General features: G+C 38.8%; 1 protein-coding gene across 7 annotated transcripts in view; it reads right to left on the reverse strand.

Annotated features, from left to right (window-relative positions):
* tsnare1 (T-SNARE Domain Containing 1) overlaps positions 1-18,109 on the reverse strand; it is a 147,648-nt gene that overhangs the window by 19,458 nt on the left and 110,081 nt on the right. For 5 of the 7 annotated variants that reach the window (XM_081597245.1, XM_081597238.1, XM_081597240.1 and 2 more), the window contains 2 exons: positions 16,697-16,779; positions 3,341-3,450 (listed from right to left, as the gene is read on the reverse strand). In XM_081597245.1, the coding sequence (XP_081453371.1) occupies positions 3,355-3,450; positions 16,697-16,779 (179 nt within the window). In that variant the 3' untranslated portion in view covers positions 3,341-3,354. Of the gene's footprint in view, positions 1-3,340; positions 3,451-16,696; positions 16,780-18,109 lie in introns of those variants that run through there. The other 2 variants (XM_081597243.1, XM_081597242.1) reach the window with 1 other exon arrangement.

The following is an 18,109-nucleotide window of genomic DNA, read 5'->3' on the forward strand; positions in this document are numbered from 1 at the left end:
CGGGGGTAGCAGCTTCAGAAGGGAGGCCCAGACTTCCCTCTCCCCAACCACTTCTTCCAGCTCCTCCAGGGGAACCCCAAGGCGTTCCCAGGCCAGCCGAGAGACATAGTCCCTCCAGCGTGTCCTTGGTCTTCCTCGAGGCCTCCTCCCGGTGGGACGTGCCCAGAACACCTCACCATGGAGGTGTCCAGGAGGCATCCTTACCAGATGCCCGAGCCACCTCAACTGGCTCCTCTTGACGTGGAGGAGCAGCGGCTCTACTCTGAGTCCCTCCCGGATGACCGAGCTTCTCACTCTATCTCTAAGGGAGAGCCCAGCCACCCTGCGGAGGAAACCCATTTCAGCTGCTTGTATCCGTGATCTCGTTCTTTCAGTCATGACCCAAATCTCATGACCATAGATGAGGGTGGGAACGTTGATCAACTGGTAAATCGAGAGCTTCGCTTTTTGACTCAGCTCTCTCTTCACCACGACAGACCGGTACAGCGCCCGCTTCACGGCAGACGCTGCCCCAATCCGCCTGACGATCTCCCGCTCCCTTCTTCCCTCATTCCTGAACAAGATCCCGAAATAGTTAAACTCCTCCACCTGAAGCACAGTCAGACAATAATACCAAACAACAGTCCACTTCACAACAAGCTTGTTTCTTTTATTTTCTGCTACTGTCATATCGAGTCACTTTAGGGTTGACCATCAATTGCTGAGCCTCAGCACCAGGTCCTCACCACAGGGGCATTGATCCATCATGCTGTTTTATGAATAGAGCTCTTTGCTTCACTGGGTTACCATTTTACTAGCCCAGAAGAAGATAAAAGACAATCAATATTTTATGCAAGCAGCGATATCTTCTATTGAACATGAGGAAGAAACTTGAGGGTATAATTACTTTGGTTCAGTCTAAAGTACTGAACCAAAATGAGAGCTGTTTAATAATGAGAAATTTCAAATCAATTTAAATACAAAGTTTAGGGTGAATAGAGTTACTTTTAAAAATTAGGTGAATATATCCAAGATTTCATCTTTATAATTATGCACATTTATCAAGTATTATGACTTCATGTTGCCTGTCCCAGATTAGAAACAAAGTCATGTTTTGCAGCCATAAATTATAGCAAAAATGTTTTGTTTTCTAATTTCTAAGTATACCAAAAAAATCATAAATGTGGCTACCATTCTTGGAACTTTAACTAGAAAGAAAAGGAATGACATGAATAGGTGGTAATGATGGTAAATGGAACATTGCCTCCTAAAGGTGACCTTAATGAACAGGAGAATTCACTCCATAAACCAATTGTCTCTAACTTACATACTCTGCGTACTCTTTCTAGCAATGGCTAATTCTTCTGAGTTCACTCAACAGGTCTGCATGATCAACTCTGACCTTTTGACAAAGAGGGTGTAGTGACTTATATTTAAAATTTCTGTCCCAGATTTGTTTTGGGCAAATATGAAACATATAAAAAGAAAATCTAAAACTTGTTTTTGTTTTTTTGGGGTTTTTTTGTTGTTTTTTTTAACCACAGCTCTTCACCAAAGCATCAGTTTTAATCATCTGTTCTTTTTACATCAGGAAGTCAAAAATCTGGCATCATGCTCACCACTGAAGATTAACAAGAATTATTCTGGTCAGATGGAATTGACAGAATACACAATATGGTGGGTTCTAATCTGATCCTGATATCTGAGTTTATATGTCACCTGATAATGATATTTTCTGATCCACAACTTAAGTTACTTGAACACTTGTTTTCACTCATGGGAATATGGTCGTTTGTTCAATTGTACTATTCTTCCATTACTTATGAACAGGAAATCAACAATTTAAACCCCTCGGCTTGAGGCAGAGGTTGACCTCTGACCTAAAAGGAGCAGTCCATCTGTTCCGCGTGGCAAGACCTAACAAGTAGTTTGGAGAATTTCAATTCTGTTCTGACAAATGCACTAAAGCAATGCACTAAAGAAAAACTGTATTTCTCCTCTTCTCTGCTTTAACTACATCGAAAGGACAGAAAAGCGCTACCAACTGTACCTGAAAGCAAAAGGAATTTGTCAGAAATGGGATTCAAACCCACACCTTAGATTGTGTAAACATAAATCCAACTACTCCCAGCTGATATAGCTTAATCTCACACATTGGTGCTGGCTCCTCCCCTACCAGTGAAGTAGGATCCCCCACCATGAACGAGGATCCATAAACCATATAGATGCCACTACCTCTTACTGTCTTTGTGAATTTAGTGAAATCTTAACTTGCCTATACATTTAGAAACACCATCATAAATGTGATTTGTTGATAAAAGTGTAAGACATTGGTTGCAAACTCCACCCCTTGAGAAGTCCTGCAACTTTTAGATGTCTCTCTGCTTTAGCACTCTGGGTTCCAATATTAGTTCTTCAGCAGAACTCAGTAGAGCTTGAGTGCACACTAGTGAGGCAATTTTGACATTTAATTTAAGTGTGTAGGACAAGGGACACACCTAAAAGTTGCAGGACTTTTATCTCTGCATCAGATGGCTGTTTGAGGCCAGTGGCATAAGATCTTTCAATTTTGAGGAGAGACTTTGCACATCATTAGTAATATTTTCTCTTCTCTGAAGTCTTCATGGGTGTACCTTTTTTAATTTAGTGAGATCAGAGTGAGAGAAATAAAATACTCTACATTTTGCATGGGATGTTTACTTATTTATAACATTTTATTACATCAAACTACTTCTTGATAGTCTTCCACATAAAATGTCATTAAAATGCATTTGAGTTTGTTGTTGTAATGTGACAAAATGTACAAGGGGTGTGAATACTTCTGCGTATTCTACAGGGCAAAAAACTTTAGTGCTTTTACCAGAGCCACAGATGAGTCAAGATTTTATACCATTCACTCAGTAAAATAAATGATTTCAGCTGAACTGGAAACTGAAGATATTAAAGCATCAATCCTACAGCAAAACATAAATAATTATTTTTCTGCATAAGCCAGATAGAGACAAAATTCATGACCATATCATTTAAGTACCTGTTCAACATTTATGTCATGTCATCTTATCATTTAATGACATGCATAAACTCAAAAGGGTCTGGGCAATATAAGCAATTCAGAATGCAATCTTAGGTATATCACACCTTAGAAAATGCCAATGCCTTTGTGTGGTTATTCCACATGAGCGTTACACAACCTGACTTTGTAAGTAAAGCAGTAAAAAAGCATTAAGTGCTCTATACTTGCAAGTATAGAGTGCAAGCTGTATACTTCAACTGAACAACTTACATTTCAATGCAAAACAAAAAGTGAAAAGGTTAATATTCTAATAAAGGGATGGGAGTGATTTGTCCTTGTAGCTCTTACCAAATAGATAGGTTTCATTTTCTTGCTGAAACAACAATAATGAGGATGAGGATGGCGAGGATCAAGGCTCCAGCCAACAGAAGGTAACACTTTCTTTTCCTCAACTGCCTCTGTAGACCAAAAGAAGCATATTTCATCATTAGAGCATAATAAGCGTCTTACTTTTAAGAGGATATATGTTAACATTCTAATATTACATTCCTACAATAGCATAGGGAATCTGGTTGTCAGCTAAGCCATGGGGTCCAATATATTTTATCGTGGTATTTGTTTGGTTATGTGACAGTTAAATCAATGCAAGGATTATGGGGTGTTTGATGTAGAGAAGTAATGTAGGTGGGGTGGTTGTTTTTACATGGGGTCAAAACTGCAGGGAAATAAAAATAATATAGTAATGATAATACAGTTATCCAGGTTGACACTTTTTAAGTCAACCTAGAGAAAAACAAAAATCAGAAAATACATTCAATAAAGCATCACAATAAATGAGCGCTGACTTTGCTCAGCTTTTATAGAGATTTTGAGTTGGTGTGACCGACGGGATGTTTATGATATTTAGCCCCTCTATCACACAGAGAAACACATATGTGTATGGTTTCACCTATTTGCTTCAACTGGGACAATATGACGGAAGTTTCTGTCCCAGTTTTTCTGTAAAGCTGTGCTTCGTAAACAGCAGCAGCAGTGCAGCTAGCTACGTGTTCCAGTATGAACAGACAAGAAGCAGCCAGCAAGCAGCAGCTGAAAAAGGCCACCATATTTAATTCATATTCCATTCACGCCTGATGGTCTGAAAAACGAGGAAAACTCAGCATGGTCAAATATAAGCTGCCACAAAAAAAATCACATACTATAAGGTTGGACCACCTTTACCTTTGACCATAGCACACAAAGTAGCATTGTTTGAATAAACTTCTGCAATGTCACAAGATTTACTTCCATCTGGCGTTGCTTTCATTTTTCAGCAAGACTAAGTGTTGATGATGGCAGAGTCTGACCACTGTGCCGATCCTTCTCCAGAATATCCCAAGATTCTCAGTGGAGTCTGAACTCTCCATGTGGATAAACAATGCCTCATGCTCCCTGAATTAATTTAAGTAACATGAAATTTGCTTTGTAGTACATGTATTTATAAAATGTTACATTTAAGCAGTATTTTAACAGTTTATTTATTTGTTTACTTTTGATCCTTCATAGTTTAGAACAGGGGTGTCAAACTCATTTCATAATGTTCTAAAAGGGCTGGTTGTGCCACAATACATTAAGAAAATCAATTAAATTGTTAAGATACCAATAAATAGCTGTTCTTTCAGGACATTGTGATTGTTTTAGTGATTTTTAAAAATCTAAATTGCACATTCTGTGGTGTTAGGAATTTTTATGATGTTTGCGCTAATGTATGATGTTAAATGTGACCTTTTGTTACACAATGCTTTTAATCAGTTTTAAGAACATTTGCAGTAAAATAAAATAAAAATGTGGAGATTTATCACCAGTGGGGAAATTGAGTTTCTAAAATTTGTCTCGCAAAACAAATTAAATGAAAATGTTCATGTCAATTAGCTTGTGGTGTATAAGTAAGAGCCATGTTAGCTCATGTGGTGTGCAGAAAAATTGTAGGAAACATTGAAGAGCAGGGTTATGGGGATATTTCTATATTTTCCTTAGCTACTTGTCCCCTCGGGCGGTGACGATGTGTTGGAGCACAGAATCTATGTTGTTTTGAAACGCTTTTCTTCCATTTTTTTTCCCAGCCTGTTTTCTGCTACAAAGGCAGCGAGAGCAGCGGCGTTAGACCAGAGCCGAGGCTGGAGTCTTTAAATCCTGACGCGCTTCAAAGCACGGAGAGAGCAATTCATCTTCTTATCTGAGACTCAAAACAGGCTTTCTGTGTGGAAGAGAGAGGGAGAGAGGAGAAGAGCGAAGATGGAAAGAAAAAAAAATGCTGTCGAGTAATTTTCCGTTTAAACGTTCCACTCCACAACAATTTGCATAAGCAGCCCTGCGTCTGTGATAAGAAGATTGGTAATTTTCAAAGGCTCTGTGGGGATTGAGAATTAAAAGCCTTTCTCCACTATCTCCCCTCATGCAGCTGGCCACCACAGATTCCCCTGCCTCTCTCTCACATTTCCTCCTAAACTACTCCTTATAAACTTTCTCTTCCTCTCTCCCTTTTTTCCTCTTCTCTTTCCTCCTTCCTCCCCACCCGCTCCTCTAATACACCCTTCCCTCTCTTTTTCATCCCAATGCTGCTGTTATTTGGGGAGTACACAAAAATAAATAAGGTAGATTTGGGAACAAGAAAGGGCTTAACATAACAAAGGAAATGTTGCAGTATTTTTAAACTGGAATTTTACAGAGCGCTATGCAGACTAAGCGGGAGGACAAAACAGCAAAAAGATGGGATGCTCTTATCACCAACAACTTAATCTTCCAGAGTGTGTCTCCTTAGTGCTGGCACTTCACGGCAGATGGGTGGCGCAAAATGTCAGAAGACATACATAATTTCACAGTTTGAAAATCAAACTTAAATCTTCCAATGGGAATGTCTCATATGTTCTGGTATATCATAAGGTCAGATAGTTTTAAGAGTTGTAAAACTGGTTGCCAGGTGATCTGATATGTTTACAGCCAATTTTTATAAGAATTGAATTTTCATCGTTATCCAAAATATCAAAGGACGGTCAGTGATAATTCTGAACATTGTTGTCAGTTTGAGTGTCTGGTCCTACAGTGGATCTTTATCTGGTTTTAATCGACTGACTTCCAAACTACAACCCACAAACAAGTGTTAATTTCTATTATTACAAGCCATATTTCAACAATGTGAAAAGTATTCGTCAGCCTGATGCCAACTGGCTAGAGCAGTGTTTCTCAAGCTTTTTTGGCCCAGCGCCCCCCTAGCCCTTATCAAGGTCCCTCACCGCTCCCCACCAAAGAATTTGCAGTCTACTTTGCACTGACTATTATTTTATCATTAATATAACTATCACTAATGTAGATGTTAGATGTTTTATGCTTGTTTCTCTATTTATCATCAAAAATAATTTCCCAGAGAACAAAAAAGTAATGGGAATAGAAATTATTTTCACAGGTGTCTACGAAAAATGCAACAAACATTCAAGTTAAAATTTGTAGGCCTAACAGCAGCCAGTCAGAGTGGAAAAAATATTCTTATTCTTTGCCATTTTCTAGTTGTTAAATCTTGCACAAAATGAGCAGATAAAAGATGTACAACATGCCAGTTTAAACTTTGAACTATTTGCAAACGACTGAGCTCTGCGGCATTAAAACATGGATAGAACTGTAACTACATTAATCATAGCTCTTCTTCTCTTCAGTGTTTCTGTCGGTTTCTGGTGGTGCAGCTCTGTGCTGCCTTCAGGAGAATGGGACATCAGAGTATCAAACATAAAACTTCACCCACATGGCATTTATTGTGCAAACCAGAGCTTTCTGTGGAAAAAACAAAAGTTCCAGATCCTTTTAATGCCATACAAATATGAGACAAAAACATGGATTATATCTTTATATAGACCTGACTATTGATTATAGATTAACAGTTTTACTGGACAGAAATTACAAAGAACAAATCTGGTTCTTAATCAAATCCTAATGAGTCAAATTGAAAGTGTCATGGAGTCATCAGCCTCATGACATTAACACTAACATGAAAAATAATATTGAAGAAATAAATATATCAAATCTAATTAAAAACATAAATAAGTGATCAGTTATTTACTGTTATGGTCTGTAAGATATATTAATTCTCAGTATTAGATGTGGTCTCAACAAACCCATGACATTTCAACATTATTTTACCTTTTATCTGGAAATAGTGTCTGTTTATTCTTGCCATTCTGTCCTCTGTATTAATTATTTCTTGAAAGGTCTTGCCATACCAGTTTATTCCTCTGTATTTACTTTAGTTTCTTAGTTTATTCTTGCATTTTGTTCTACATTCATTTCCATTTAGTTTTATTTGATTAGTTTTATCCTCTCTTGGTTTATTGCTATGTCCACTTTAGTTTCTTTCCTGTTGCTAGATTTATTTTATAGTTTATTGATGCTCACCATCAATAATCTCATCACCTGCTGCGCCGCCTAATCGTCATGTGTTTCACATCATGTGTTGATTTTTCACTGTTCAGCTTCGGATTCTCTGTTTTTATGGCATAATTCACATCTAGTTCGTCGCTCAGTTTTATGTCCTGCTTCTCCTGTTTCAGAGTTTTGCGCAACAGGCTTTTTTTTTTAAGCTCCTAAGGTGCAGAGCAGTCGGGAAGCATATTGATGGGGAAAAGGCAGACTGACATAAACCTTTCAAAAGAACGGAAACAATTTCTGCATTCTGATTATTGAAATTTAAAAGTGCTGTGTTGTTCTATCACCCCCGTTTTATACCGGACCACTTACAGCACCGGTGTTGACGCTATAAAATGAACGCTCTCTATCGTGGTATCACCCATGGGGGGATCTCTTTTTTTTAAATGGGTTCATTTTTCAGAGGGATACACAGTGAGGGTATCGTGATTTTAGCTACCAGTAGCAGGAGAATGGAGCTGCGCCAAGAAGCTAACAGAAGCTAACAAATACTGAATAGAAGAAGAGCTGCCATTGATACAGTTGCAGCCAAGCATGATTTAATGTTACACAATACAGTTTTACCAAGTTGTTCAAAGTCTAAACTGGCATTGTTGTGCATTTAAGGTGTAAAGTTTACCTTCGACCAAACGCCCCCCAAAGGCATCCCAGCGCCCCCCTTTTGTAAAAATGTCCGCCAGCGCCCCCTGCCGTCCTCTGAACGCCCCCTGGGGGGCGGTACCGCCCACGTTGAGAACCGCTAGTCTAGAATGATGATGAAATGGCTGATGAATTTGAGTTTTCTGCTCACAAAGACATCTTGCAGTAACCAAGCTGGTCATGACTGCTGTCTGCTGTCTGTCTCTATTGAAAACGTTAATAATTAATATTAAGAAAATGTTGAACAACAACAAAGTGGCGCCCAACGTGTAAAACACTCGAACTAGAACTGGTGGAACAAAACCTTTGGATGTCCCTTCAGACCGTCCGATGCAGCTGCAGGACTGTGAGTATGTGGTCAATATGCAGGGCTCGCAGGGCAGCGGATGGAAGGGTTGTTCATCAAGAGCACATTACCCGGGGGTTCAGTCTGCATGGATGAAGCAGGCCCCATGGATAACAGAAAAGAGAGGTGAGGAGTACCTGTTGGTGCTGATGGACATGGTGTAACAGTGACAGCTGTAGAAGACCAGGTCTACCCCTGCAGAGGAACTCCGTTCACGTCACAGAAAGCAGGGAGGCGAAGGCACTTCTCCTTTTTGCCCAGAGAGGGGAAGGTGAAGTTGCAGTTTACAGTGTCATTGAAAACAGGACAGAAAGTTTGGATTAAAGCTCAAGATCGGCCGACAGCCACGGTGATCAAGCTGAAGTTCAACGGAATGGGTTTTGTGAAGCAAGTACTGCACTGTAAAACAGTACTACTTATGAAGAAAGGGGTCCACAAGGTCAGTGTTCAAGCCAGTTCTTAGCTAAAGCAAACCAGAACATTGCAAGAATCAAGCACCATGCCATCCTGTGTTAGACTGGCCACTATTACAGGATGATTGCCGTTCAAAGAACAACTTCAAGGCTTAGGACTAGGAGGGCCCTAAAGAAATTGGATTATGCTCAAGAAGAACTCCTGTGACAAATGGATGGATTAAACTGGAAAAGGGACTGAAGTCGTGAGGAAGGAGTGGCGTCATAGACAACCACCGAGATCCATCCTGCAACAAAGCATTGAAGTCACACCCAACACCTAGAAGGAACAAAAGATAGTGGAAACAATTGAAGAAGGCTCAAATGTTTTACAGTGTATGTGTGTTGTGAAACCAACCACAAGCTGAATTTTCCCCTTAATGCATGGCATCAGAAGCTTATTTCACAAGCCACACAGTCTACAAGCAACCTGTGGACTTCATGGAGTCCTGCCTGACAGAGTGCATCCAAAAGAAGAACTGTTTTGTTTGTGTGTTTTTTCCCTCATCGAACTTCAACCTAGAAAGGGGAAGGGTCAACATGATCCTCCCAGGACCTAGCAACTGTTTCATCCTGGTGTTCAGAGCACCTGTCCTGGATATTCAGCGCTGTAGGTTTTAATGAGGAGGCCCAAATACTGCAGTTTTAAAATTGGACATTTCCTGTTGCCTCCGACACCTCCAGTACCCTTTAACGACCCCAGCAGTGAAAAAGGATTATGATTATGGATAAAGCTTATGCTTTTTGCTTTGCTCTACTGAACATCCTGAGTTTTGTTTTTTTTATTTAAGACATTTTGCATCAGCCCATCAACCGGTCCCCAAGGAATCTTCCACATCCTGAAGAACCAACACTTCATTCAGCTGAGGATTTTTTGTCACTGTTAAAGGATCAGAGCGACCTGGACTCTCTTCGACATTCGTCACTTCCTGGGAGACATCAAAACGCCAAGGAGGGGGTGTCAAAGAGCAGTGTAGTTTTGAAGACTGCTGTGTCCTTTGTAACGATGGAGGATCTTCACATCCCAGACGACCATCTTCTCTTTCCAGGGATGAGGACGCAGACCAGCAGGAGGGTGCTGGGATCCCAGCATGTGAAAGGTCTGACCTCGAGGAGGGAATGTCGAGAAAAGTCGAGCTCATCCCACTTCCCCATGCTGGAAATTTTAGCTTAATAGTAACAATAAATAAAGTTACCTTTAAAATTAATTACACAGGTGACATCAAGACCCAACAGTTGAGTCAGACGGTAATAAAATTAATCTGGTTGTGTTTGTTGTTATTATGTCCTGCAAACTTAGCTTTAATTCTACTTTTTTCTATTTAATCATAAAAAATCATAGTCAGGCAGAAAGAGAGTCATGGAACAGGAAGAGCTGGTTTCCTGAAGAAAGGGGAAGAAAGTTTCCAGCCTGCATCAATATAAAAATAGTTCAGACCATTCCTTATTTTAAAGCATTAAAGGTTTAAAGAATAAAATCTAAACATTTTGAGTAATGGATAAAACCCAGAGTAAAATACTTACATTAATAATAATGACTTATAATTAGGCCAATAATTAATATTGGCTTAACCAGTGGTTGATGTTGGTTTGATTATAAGAATATTTAAACTTACTCTTACACTTATGGAAGTACTTAAAGGTGAAACAATTAACTGTAACTTGGTATCAAATAATTAGAATAATTGATTGGTTTCTATTCAGAAGTGTCTGTAATAACTCACATTATGATTATAATAAGAATAACTAATAAGTTATGGTTATTATAACATTATAAATGAACGCTAAATCAGAGAAACTAAAAGGTTATAAATGTGATTTTGACATTGAACTTGAAACGGTGTAAAATGTTGTAACTGTAATTAAAGATCACTGATGTTGTGTTGGAGGTAGATGGTAGGTGTAAGGTCAGGGGAAAAGAGGAACTGATAGGAGAGCAGAGATGACCAAGGCCTTATTGCTAAACTTCAACTTTCCTAAGAAAAGGTTGGGCAAGCAACAGGCGTAGGAGGAGTGTTGAGCAACCGTGGGACATTAGAACAGACATCAGGACATAATGTCTCCAAGGTGATGGATATGAGGTCATCTGTCCAAGCAGTCAGCCAATGAAACAGGCACAGCAACAAAGGTATCCAATGCAAACACACCAAAAGGTGGATAAACCCTTTATAAGGTGGGTGCAAAAGAGAAACCTTTGGTTGGATCCGTGTTCCTGAGCCTGAAACTGAACCAGTCAGTTCTACGGTGGTGTGTAAAAGAGTTTGATCCTTTCCGATTTCCTTTATTTATGTTTTTTTCCATGTCTGTCGCACTTTAATGTTTCAAAACATTAAATCAATCAAATTAAATGTTAAAGATAAGTAAACACAAAATGCAGATTCTAAATCTACATTTGACCACTCATCTTTGCAGAGTGTATGTCATTTAGCCACATTGGAAGGTTAAAAATGCATGAACTGACTTTTCAAGTCCATGCCGCAGCACCTCAATTGGCATGAAAATCCTTATGTGCCTTCTTATATGCAGAAGGCAAATAAGAACCTCAAGAAGTACCAAAGAGGCCACAGGAAAGCTGTGGCACCCCTACAGGAGGAAAGTGGTTCTGGCAGAGATAAAAATACTTCCACACTTTACCAAAATATTTGTAACTACTTAATGTCTTAACACGACATTTTATTGCAATAACACTGTGAATGCAGTTTATGGTACTGCCCAACTAATCAACTATCTCACTTATTTCTACATGTTGGAAAAGCTTCCTCAGTCTCTAGGAGGGAAAAAAATATTGTGTGACATGAGAAATTTCCTCATAATCCAGTAATGTAATGCAATGATAATGACCATAATATTCTTCTCTCTTTATCGCATTTGGTTGGGAAAATTGGAAGTCCATAAAATAAATAATATTTACAGCAGAACTGCCTCACTTGTAATCGGCTTATGTGCAATTTACATAAACCTCAGAGTCCCTTGCAGCCACCCCGATTATGATATTTAAGAGGAGCAGCAAATAAACATAGACTTCATGGATAATTTTGGCATCATGAGGGAACGACCTGCAATAATAGTCATCAGCGATGCAGCAAAAACTTTAAACACCATCAGCATATTTGATATTGTGCAGATTGGCTTTGGTAAAAAAGTTCAACTTTTGCTAAGTTGCCTCACAGAGCCATGTCCTGTAGTGTCCTCCAGAAAAGCTTAGATTCAACCTTTTACTGTTTATTATTATGGTTTTGGTTTAGTGATGTTTATTCCAGATCAAGGCTACCAATTCAAAAATATTGATGTTTATGAGGTCAGCATGTTAAAAATTATCATTTCAGAATGAACATAATGTTTTTATTCATATCACATAATATCCACAAAAGGTTTTGAGATAATTCATCAAAGGCTAATATTTTAACAAGGCTGTATAAACTTGCAAGCCATTGATTGCCATCAACAGAACCTGTGGAGTTTGGTGTCCATTAATTTTAGCCAGGATTTTCTAGAAGACAGTGGAGGAATCAACACAAACAGAAAAAGAAGCGGGTATTAGCATATATAGAAATGAGATATTTCAGTCTGAAATATGACAAAGTGTGACAAACATGAACAACACATGGTAAGTGCACTGAGTGATGCAGAACAGCAGACGTTAATGTGATTGAGGAAAAATGACATTTCTAAGTCCTAAAGAATGAATAAAGCTGTTCTGTTTGGGCGCGTCACAAATCAGTCTGGAAGTTTGTCTCCCTGACTTTGTGCGTCTGTCGTCGCCTTTGTTGTTTTTTTTTTTCATTCAGCTGGTCTGCCTCTGCAAAGACAGCGAACGTCTGGATTGGTGGAGAGCTAAATTGCTCGGTGTGAGCTCCGTCACGGCTCAGCTCTCCTTGAGATAATGAAATGACAATTAATGGGAAAGCTGTTGCTGTTCGCTCATTTGTTCGCTTGGAAGTGGAGCAGCAGCTTGGGAGGAAAGACACGAGAGCACTGCTGTCAAGACGGGAGCTGGAAAGAGCTCAATAGTTGTTTTAATAGCACATATAGCGGGGTATTGGATGTCAATAATTTATGTAAATTAGGAGATGACTGAATAAACAGATCAGTTAAAAAACATTTTGTGTAATGGGCCACAGCCAGTGGATGTGTCTGTAGGGACGGCAAACAATGAATATCTGTGGATCTAAATCCAGCCCATCTGACAGCCAACAGGCAGGAGGCAGAGTAAACACATACACATGTTCACGCACGCACACGCACCTGTGCACACACACACACACGCACGCACGCACACACACACACACGCACACGCACACACGCACACGCACACACACACACACACACACACGCACACACACACACACACACACACGCACGCACGCATGCACACACACACACACACGCACACGCACACGCACACACACACACACACACACCCTTAAAGGTTATTTAAAGAAAAGAATGAATCTCTCCCACGTTTCAGGTTGTAAGAGGAGACAGGAGTAACTGGGGAAATCCGAGGCCTGGATGAGGAGACCGTGCCATCATTCAACCCACAAAGTCAGACCCTGTTTTTACTAAGAAACCTCCAAAATATAAAGTTAACCTTGCTGATTACCGTATTTTCCGCACTATAAGGCGCACCTAAAAACCTTCAATTTCCTCAAAAGCCCTCAGTGCGCCTTACAGTCCGGTGCGCCTTATATATGGACCTATATTGAGCCACAACAGGTCCAGCAACTACGGTAAGCAGCCGCTGACTTCATTTTCCCCCGTAGAAGAAGAAGTGCGTGGTGCATGCTGGGATAGTTGTCAGAACGCTGGTTTGTTAATAAAGTTTGATTATACATTGAAAGCCATGGGGGGGAGGGAAGGGAAGAGAGACAGAGACTGCTGCGGCAGCGTGTCGGTTGGTCTGTGTTACCCAGAAAGCAGTTGGGGACAATTTCGCAACACCAACACCGTGAGTGAAACAATGACTGGGGCAGACTACTATATAAAGCACTCGGGGACCACTTCTTTACAAATGTGGATGTGTAATAATACAGTATGGAACAAATTGGCAACCCAAACTGAAGCGTCTATTCTATGTGCCTTACATAAGAAAAAAGTTTTAAATTAGGCCATTCATTGAATGTGCGCCTTATAGTGTGGAAAATATGGTACTTCACTGCGGTACAGCAGCACGTTGTGTTCACAATTCCTGTTGAATGACGATCGTGCTTACTTTTAGAGGCCACAGTTCTTTTGCCATATATTTAGGATTTTTCTTTGGTTTTGGATTTCTGTAGCATTTTCAGGCTTATAAGTTCCTATTTTTAATTTGTCATTATATTCCTTTGTCTCGTGTTTTGGGTCTTCCATCTTGTCAAACCTTTAAGTAAATATTTAAATTAAATAAATGAATTTAACATCTTGTTCACGCTGGGCAATAAGGCTTAATTAATTGTTCAGTTTTTTTCATACCAAATCCGATTTTCAATCGACCTGAGTTCAAAGTTCAGATAAACAAAACCTACAAAACAAGCTTATTAAACAAAATAAATGGCTTTGGATGGGCTAGCATCACTTTGAAGTATGTAGTTCTTGAAAGAAAAATCACAATTTTCCAAAGATGAAATCTTTAAAATCAGTAAATTTGATTAATAAAACTGATTTATCGCCCAGCCCTGTTTGTTGTTATATCAGATAAGATTTTATTGTATCCTCTTATGAGATGTCAATATCTTACCTGCAGTAAATAACTCTAAGGGTCCCAACAAATCAGAATTGTTTTTCTATATTTCTATTTTCTTCTCTGAATTCCAATATTTCCACTTTTATTTTCTAATACCTAAATTTCAGAAGTAAATATCTAATAGTATTTATTCAAGTTATTATATAATATTTACACAACTGAAAACATCCAGCTGGATTTGGACGTTTTTCTTGCACCACGTTCAGCTTGGCGTTGTTTTCAGGTGTTACAGAATGTTGACTTATTCTCTTATTTCTGCATGTGTTCTGGTATAAAACAAGACTGTATTTGTTTGCTGAACTGATGGAGGTTTACCAGACATTTTTGGTACAAATATGTGTAATTTTAACATGCTTAATAATATACTACAAGATTTGGAAGGATCTGTTTTATGAGGGGAAAAAATCCTGTAGCCCTTGCCAGCTGCGGTTCTGAAAAACAGTCAAAATCTGCAGTACTTACATTTTAAGCATTCTGACTACTTCAGATTGTGACTTATCATCAATAAATAACTTCACACTGATTCTAAAAAATTCAGAATGATGTGCATTTTTAATTGATCTAATTTTATAGTAAAAGGTAGGGTTGCTTCGTATTTTAAGGGATCACTGGGAATGTCTTTTAAACCATCAGCTGTCAGTGAATGTCTAGTTAAAGCAATATTTATTGTATAAACGTTGCTAGACCATACAACAGAACTCAGTTTTATGAAAAGGAGCATGTTATGATTGGCTGCCTGTAATATGTATCATTACAATATGCTTCAGTGTTTATTAATTTTAAAGTAATTCATTATTTTGTGAAAGAGTAAGTCTTCGCTTAAGTTCTGCTTTGCAGTGGTTCACATATTTCTGTACAAATAACAGATAACGTCAATGTAAACAACCTTCTAATGAAAATGTGATGGTGATATAAAGAGTCAGAACCAGAAATAGAAACGTGTGAGAATGTATTTACATTAATACATATGCCTGCGTTGACCAACCACTAGTTGGAAAAATAATCTGTCTTTTGGAGTGAAGATACCAAATATGCTAACAGAGTTTGTACTTCAACTACTTAACCTTTCAAGAGATCTGCACTTAAGCACAAAAAACACCGACCTGTCCCTTTAAGACTTGATGTTAACAAGATGATTTTTCATGATCTTCTAGTAATTAAATTTGTTTGAGGAATAAAACTGGATTTATTAACTTTTAAAGCTTTTAAATTTAAATAAAGACTTAATGATTGTTATTTGCTATAACTAAGAGATTCAGATGAAATATATATAAATATAAATATTATGTATAAAAAGTACATTCGTTTTTCCCATGTTTACCTGAACAAGCAGGTAGATGTGATGCGGTTCTGTAGATGTGTACTGCATTTAAAGAATTGTATACTTTATTAACCCCTTGACACTTCAGTCAATACATTATTTACCATAGCTAGAGGCTTACATAGCATAGACACATAGAGCACAGCCAACTGCTATAGTTCCTGAAAGAATGGCACAATTTACACATATTTCCTTGAACAGAAAGAGCAGAAGCAGACCCTGGGGCATCTTTTAAAACATCTCTCCAGAATGTGCACTGAAGTGGAAATTTTAACCACCCCAATCCACAGAACAGAACAAAGAACATTCCTGCCTAATTTCTAACAGCAGTTGTTGCCTAATAACACATTTTACTCTAATTAAACGTACGTCTGGGACAACACCCTAAATGTATAATTATTATCTCGGTAAAACGCACTCATGTACTACAAATGATATATGTTGTTCTGTTATTCTGCAAGACTTAAGGCAAGTACTTTATGTTTCCTCTCTCTACGTATAATTCATTGATGTAAATGTGGAAGCTAGTAAAGGATGACATGAAATGACATCATCTGTGCCGTTATTCTGGGGGTGATAGTGGGGGAGGTGCGGAGGGGGGTGATAAAGCTGTGTAATCAAGTGAGCTAAGTCTCTGTTTGCATGGGCGATCAGGCTAAGCTTCCTGAGGTTGCATTACAATGCAAAAGCCCAGTACTGTACAGTTAGAACAAACAAAGATTATGCAAAGTAATGTGCGGTAGACCATAGTGCAGCACAGCTGATTGGTTACCTGATACTGATTGGCCTTGGCAAGCTCCTGATTGGCCGATTCCACGTTAGATGATGTGGTCTGAATGTAGTCTTCAATACTCTCTGAAGCAAAACAAAGACAGTTTCAGTCACTTTCTATGCTACATCACTGTTGGCAAGCAGTAACACAACGTCACAGAGGTTGACTTTATACCCGAATAAATGTGTGTTAGTACCTCAGTGGGTTTAAAAACTTTCAAGCAGAAAAGAGCCATATTACTAAAATAAAATCAGGGTTAGATGGAAAAACCAGCAAACGCTGAAATCTTTCATGTGTTCACTAATTCATCTTCTACCTGAGGTTTGACAGGTGTAAGGAAAATTCAATAAAGACTCAGGAATAAGACAACAATGTATGCTTATTGTGACCGTGACCATCATGACATTTATTAGTCCGAGGCTGAGTTACATGGTCTAGGTTCCATATATTAGCAGCATATTGGACAATGTGAAGCCAATGTTGCATTTCTCCCAAACTGAAGTGTTTTTCCTGTGATACATTAATAGTCTTCTTCACTCTTCCATCAGGTTCAGGGTTTGTTTAAACAGATGTGGAGTCACAAAAGTCAACCAACCTAGAAAGGCTGTTTGAAGTCTGTCTCCACTTTGCAAATCTGCTTGATAATAATTTCACTAATGCTTTTTAAGTCAATTTAAAAAAATGCATTGCAATGAGCAGATGGTGGTGTGAATGTAGTGGTATAGAAATATAGATAATTCTACACAAATAGTTTCCAGTTGAGAAGTTCCGGTTCTTAAAGTGGGCGTGGTGTATATAAGGAGCTGCGGCGTTCATTCAGACATGTGTCGTCTTCTTTGTTCTCCCACTGTGTGGCGTGTGTCCTGTGGGCTCTGGCAGTGAAAGGTAACAAATCGCCGGCTGGTGCAAGTTGTGCTGATATCCTGGTGGTAGGTGTTCCCTCTCCCTGCACTCTAGCTGATCTAAGTCAGAAAATCTAAATTGAAGTGTGATCGTAGGTAAAACGCCACTGCACTGCACTCCTCCTCTTCCTCGTTCTGCGAGTGTGTGTGCGTGTTTGTGTGGATCGGCAGGTAAGAAACTAATGCTCATCTAAGCTCCAGTTTGTTCCAGTTTTATTTAAAATGGTGACTAATTAATTTTCATACGTCCTCTACAGTTGGACCATTGCTGCTCTGTCTGCGTTCGTCTCCCGTATCTCTGCCTCTGTCGTCTCCCTGATTTCTGCACATTCGTTTTATCGGCACGCCCGCTTCACCTCCTGCTGTGGCCTGATTTTAATTTGTATTGTCTATTGTTAATTAGTTTCTATTTCTTTACTTATTTTGTTTACTTATTTGTGCTTGTAAAATATGACAAAAAATAAATAATGTACGGTAAATATTTGTACCAATATTTCTTGTAGTTAATTTA

This window comes from Poecilia reticulata, chromosome 16, assembly GCF_904066995.2.
Source record: "Poecilia reticulata chromosome 16, P_reticulata-male-v2, whole genome shotgun sequence".
In the NCBI taxonomy this organism is placed as follows: domain Eukaryota; kingdom Metazoa; phylum Chordata; class Actinopteri; order Cyprinodontiformes; family Poeciliidae; genus Poecilia; species Poecilia reticulata.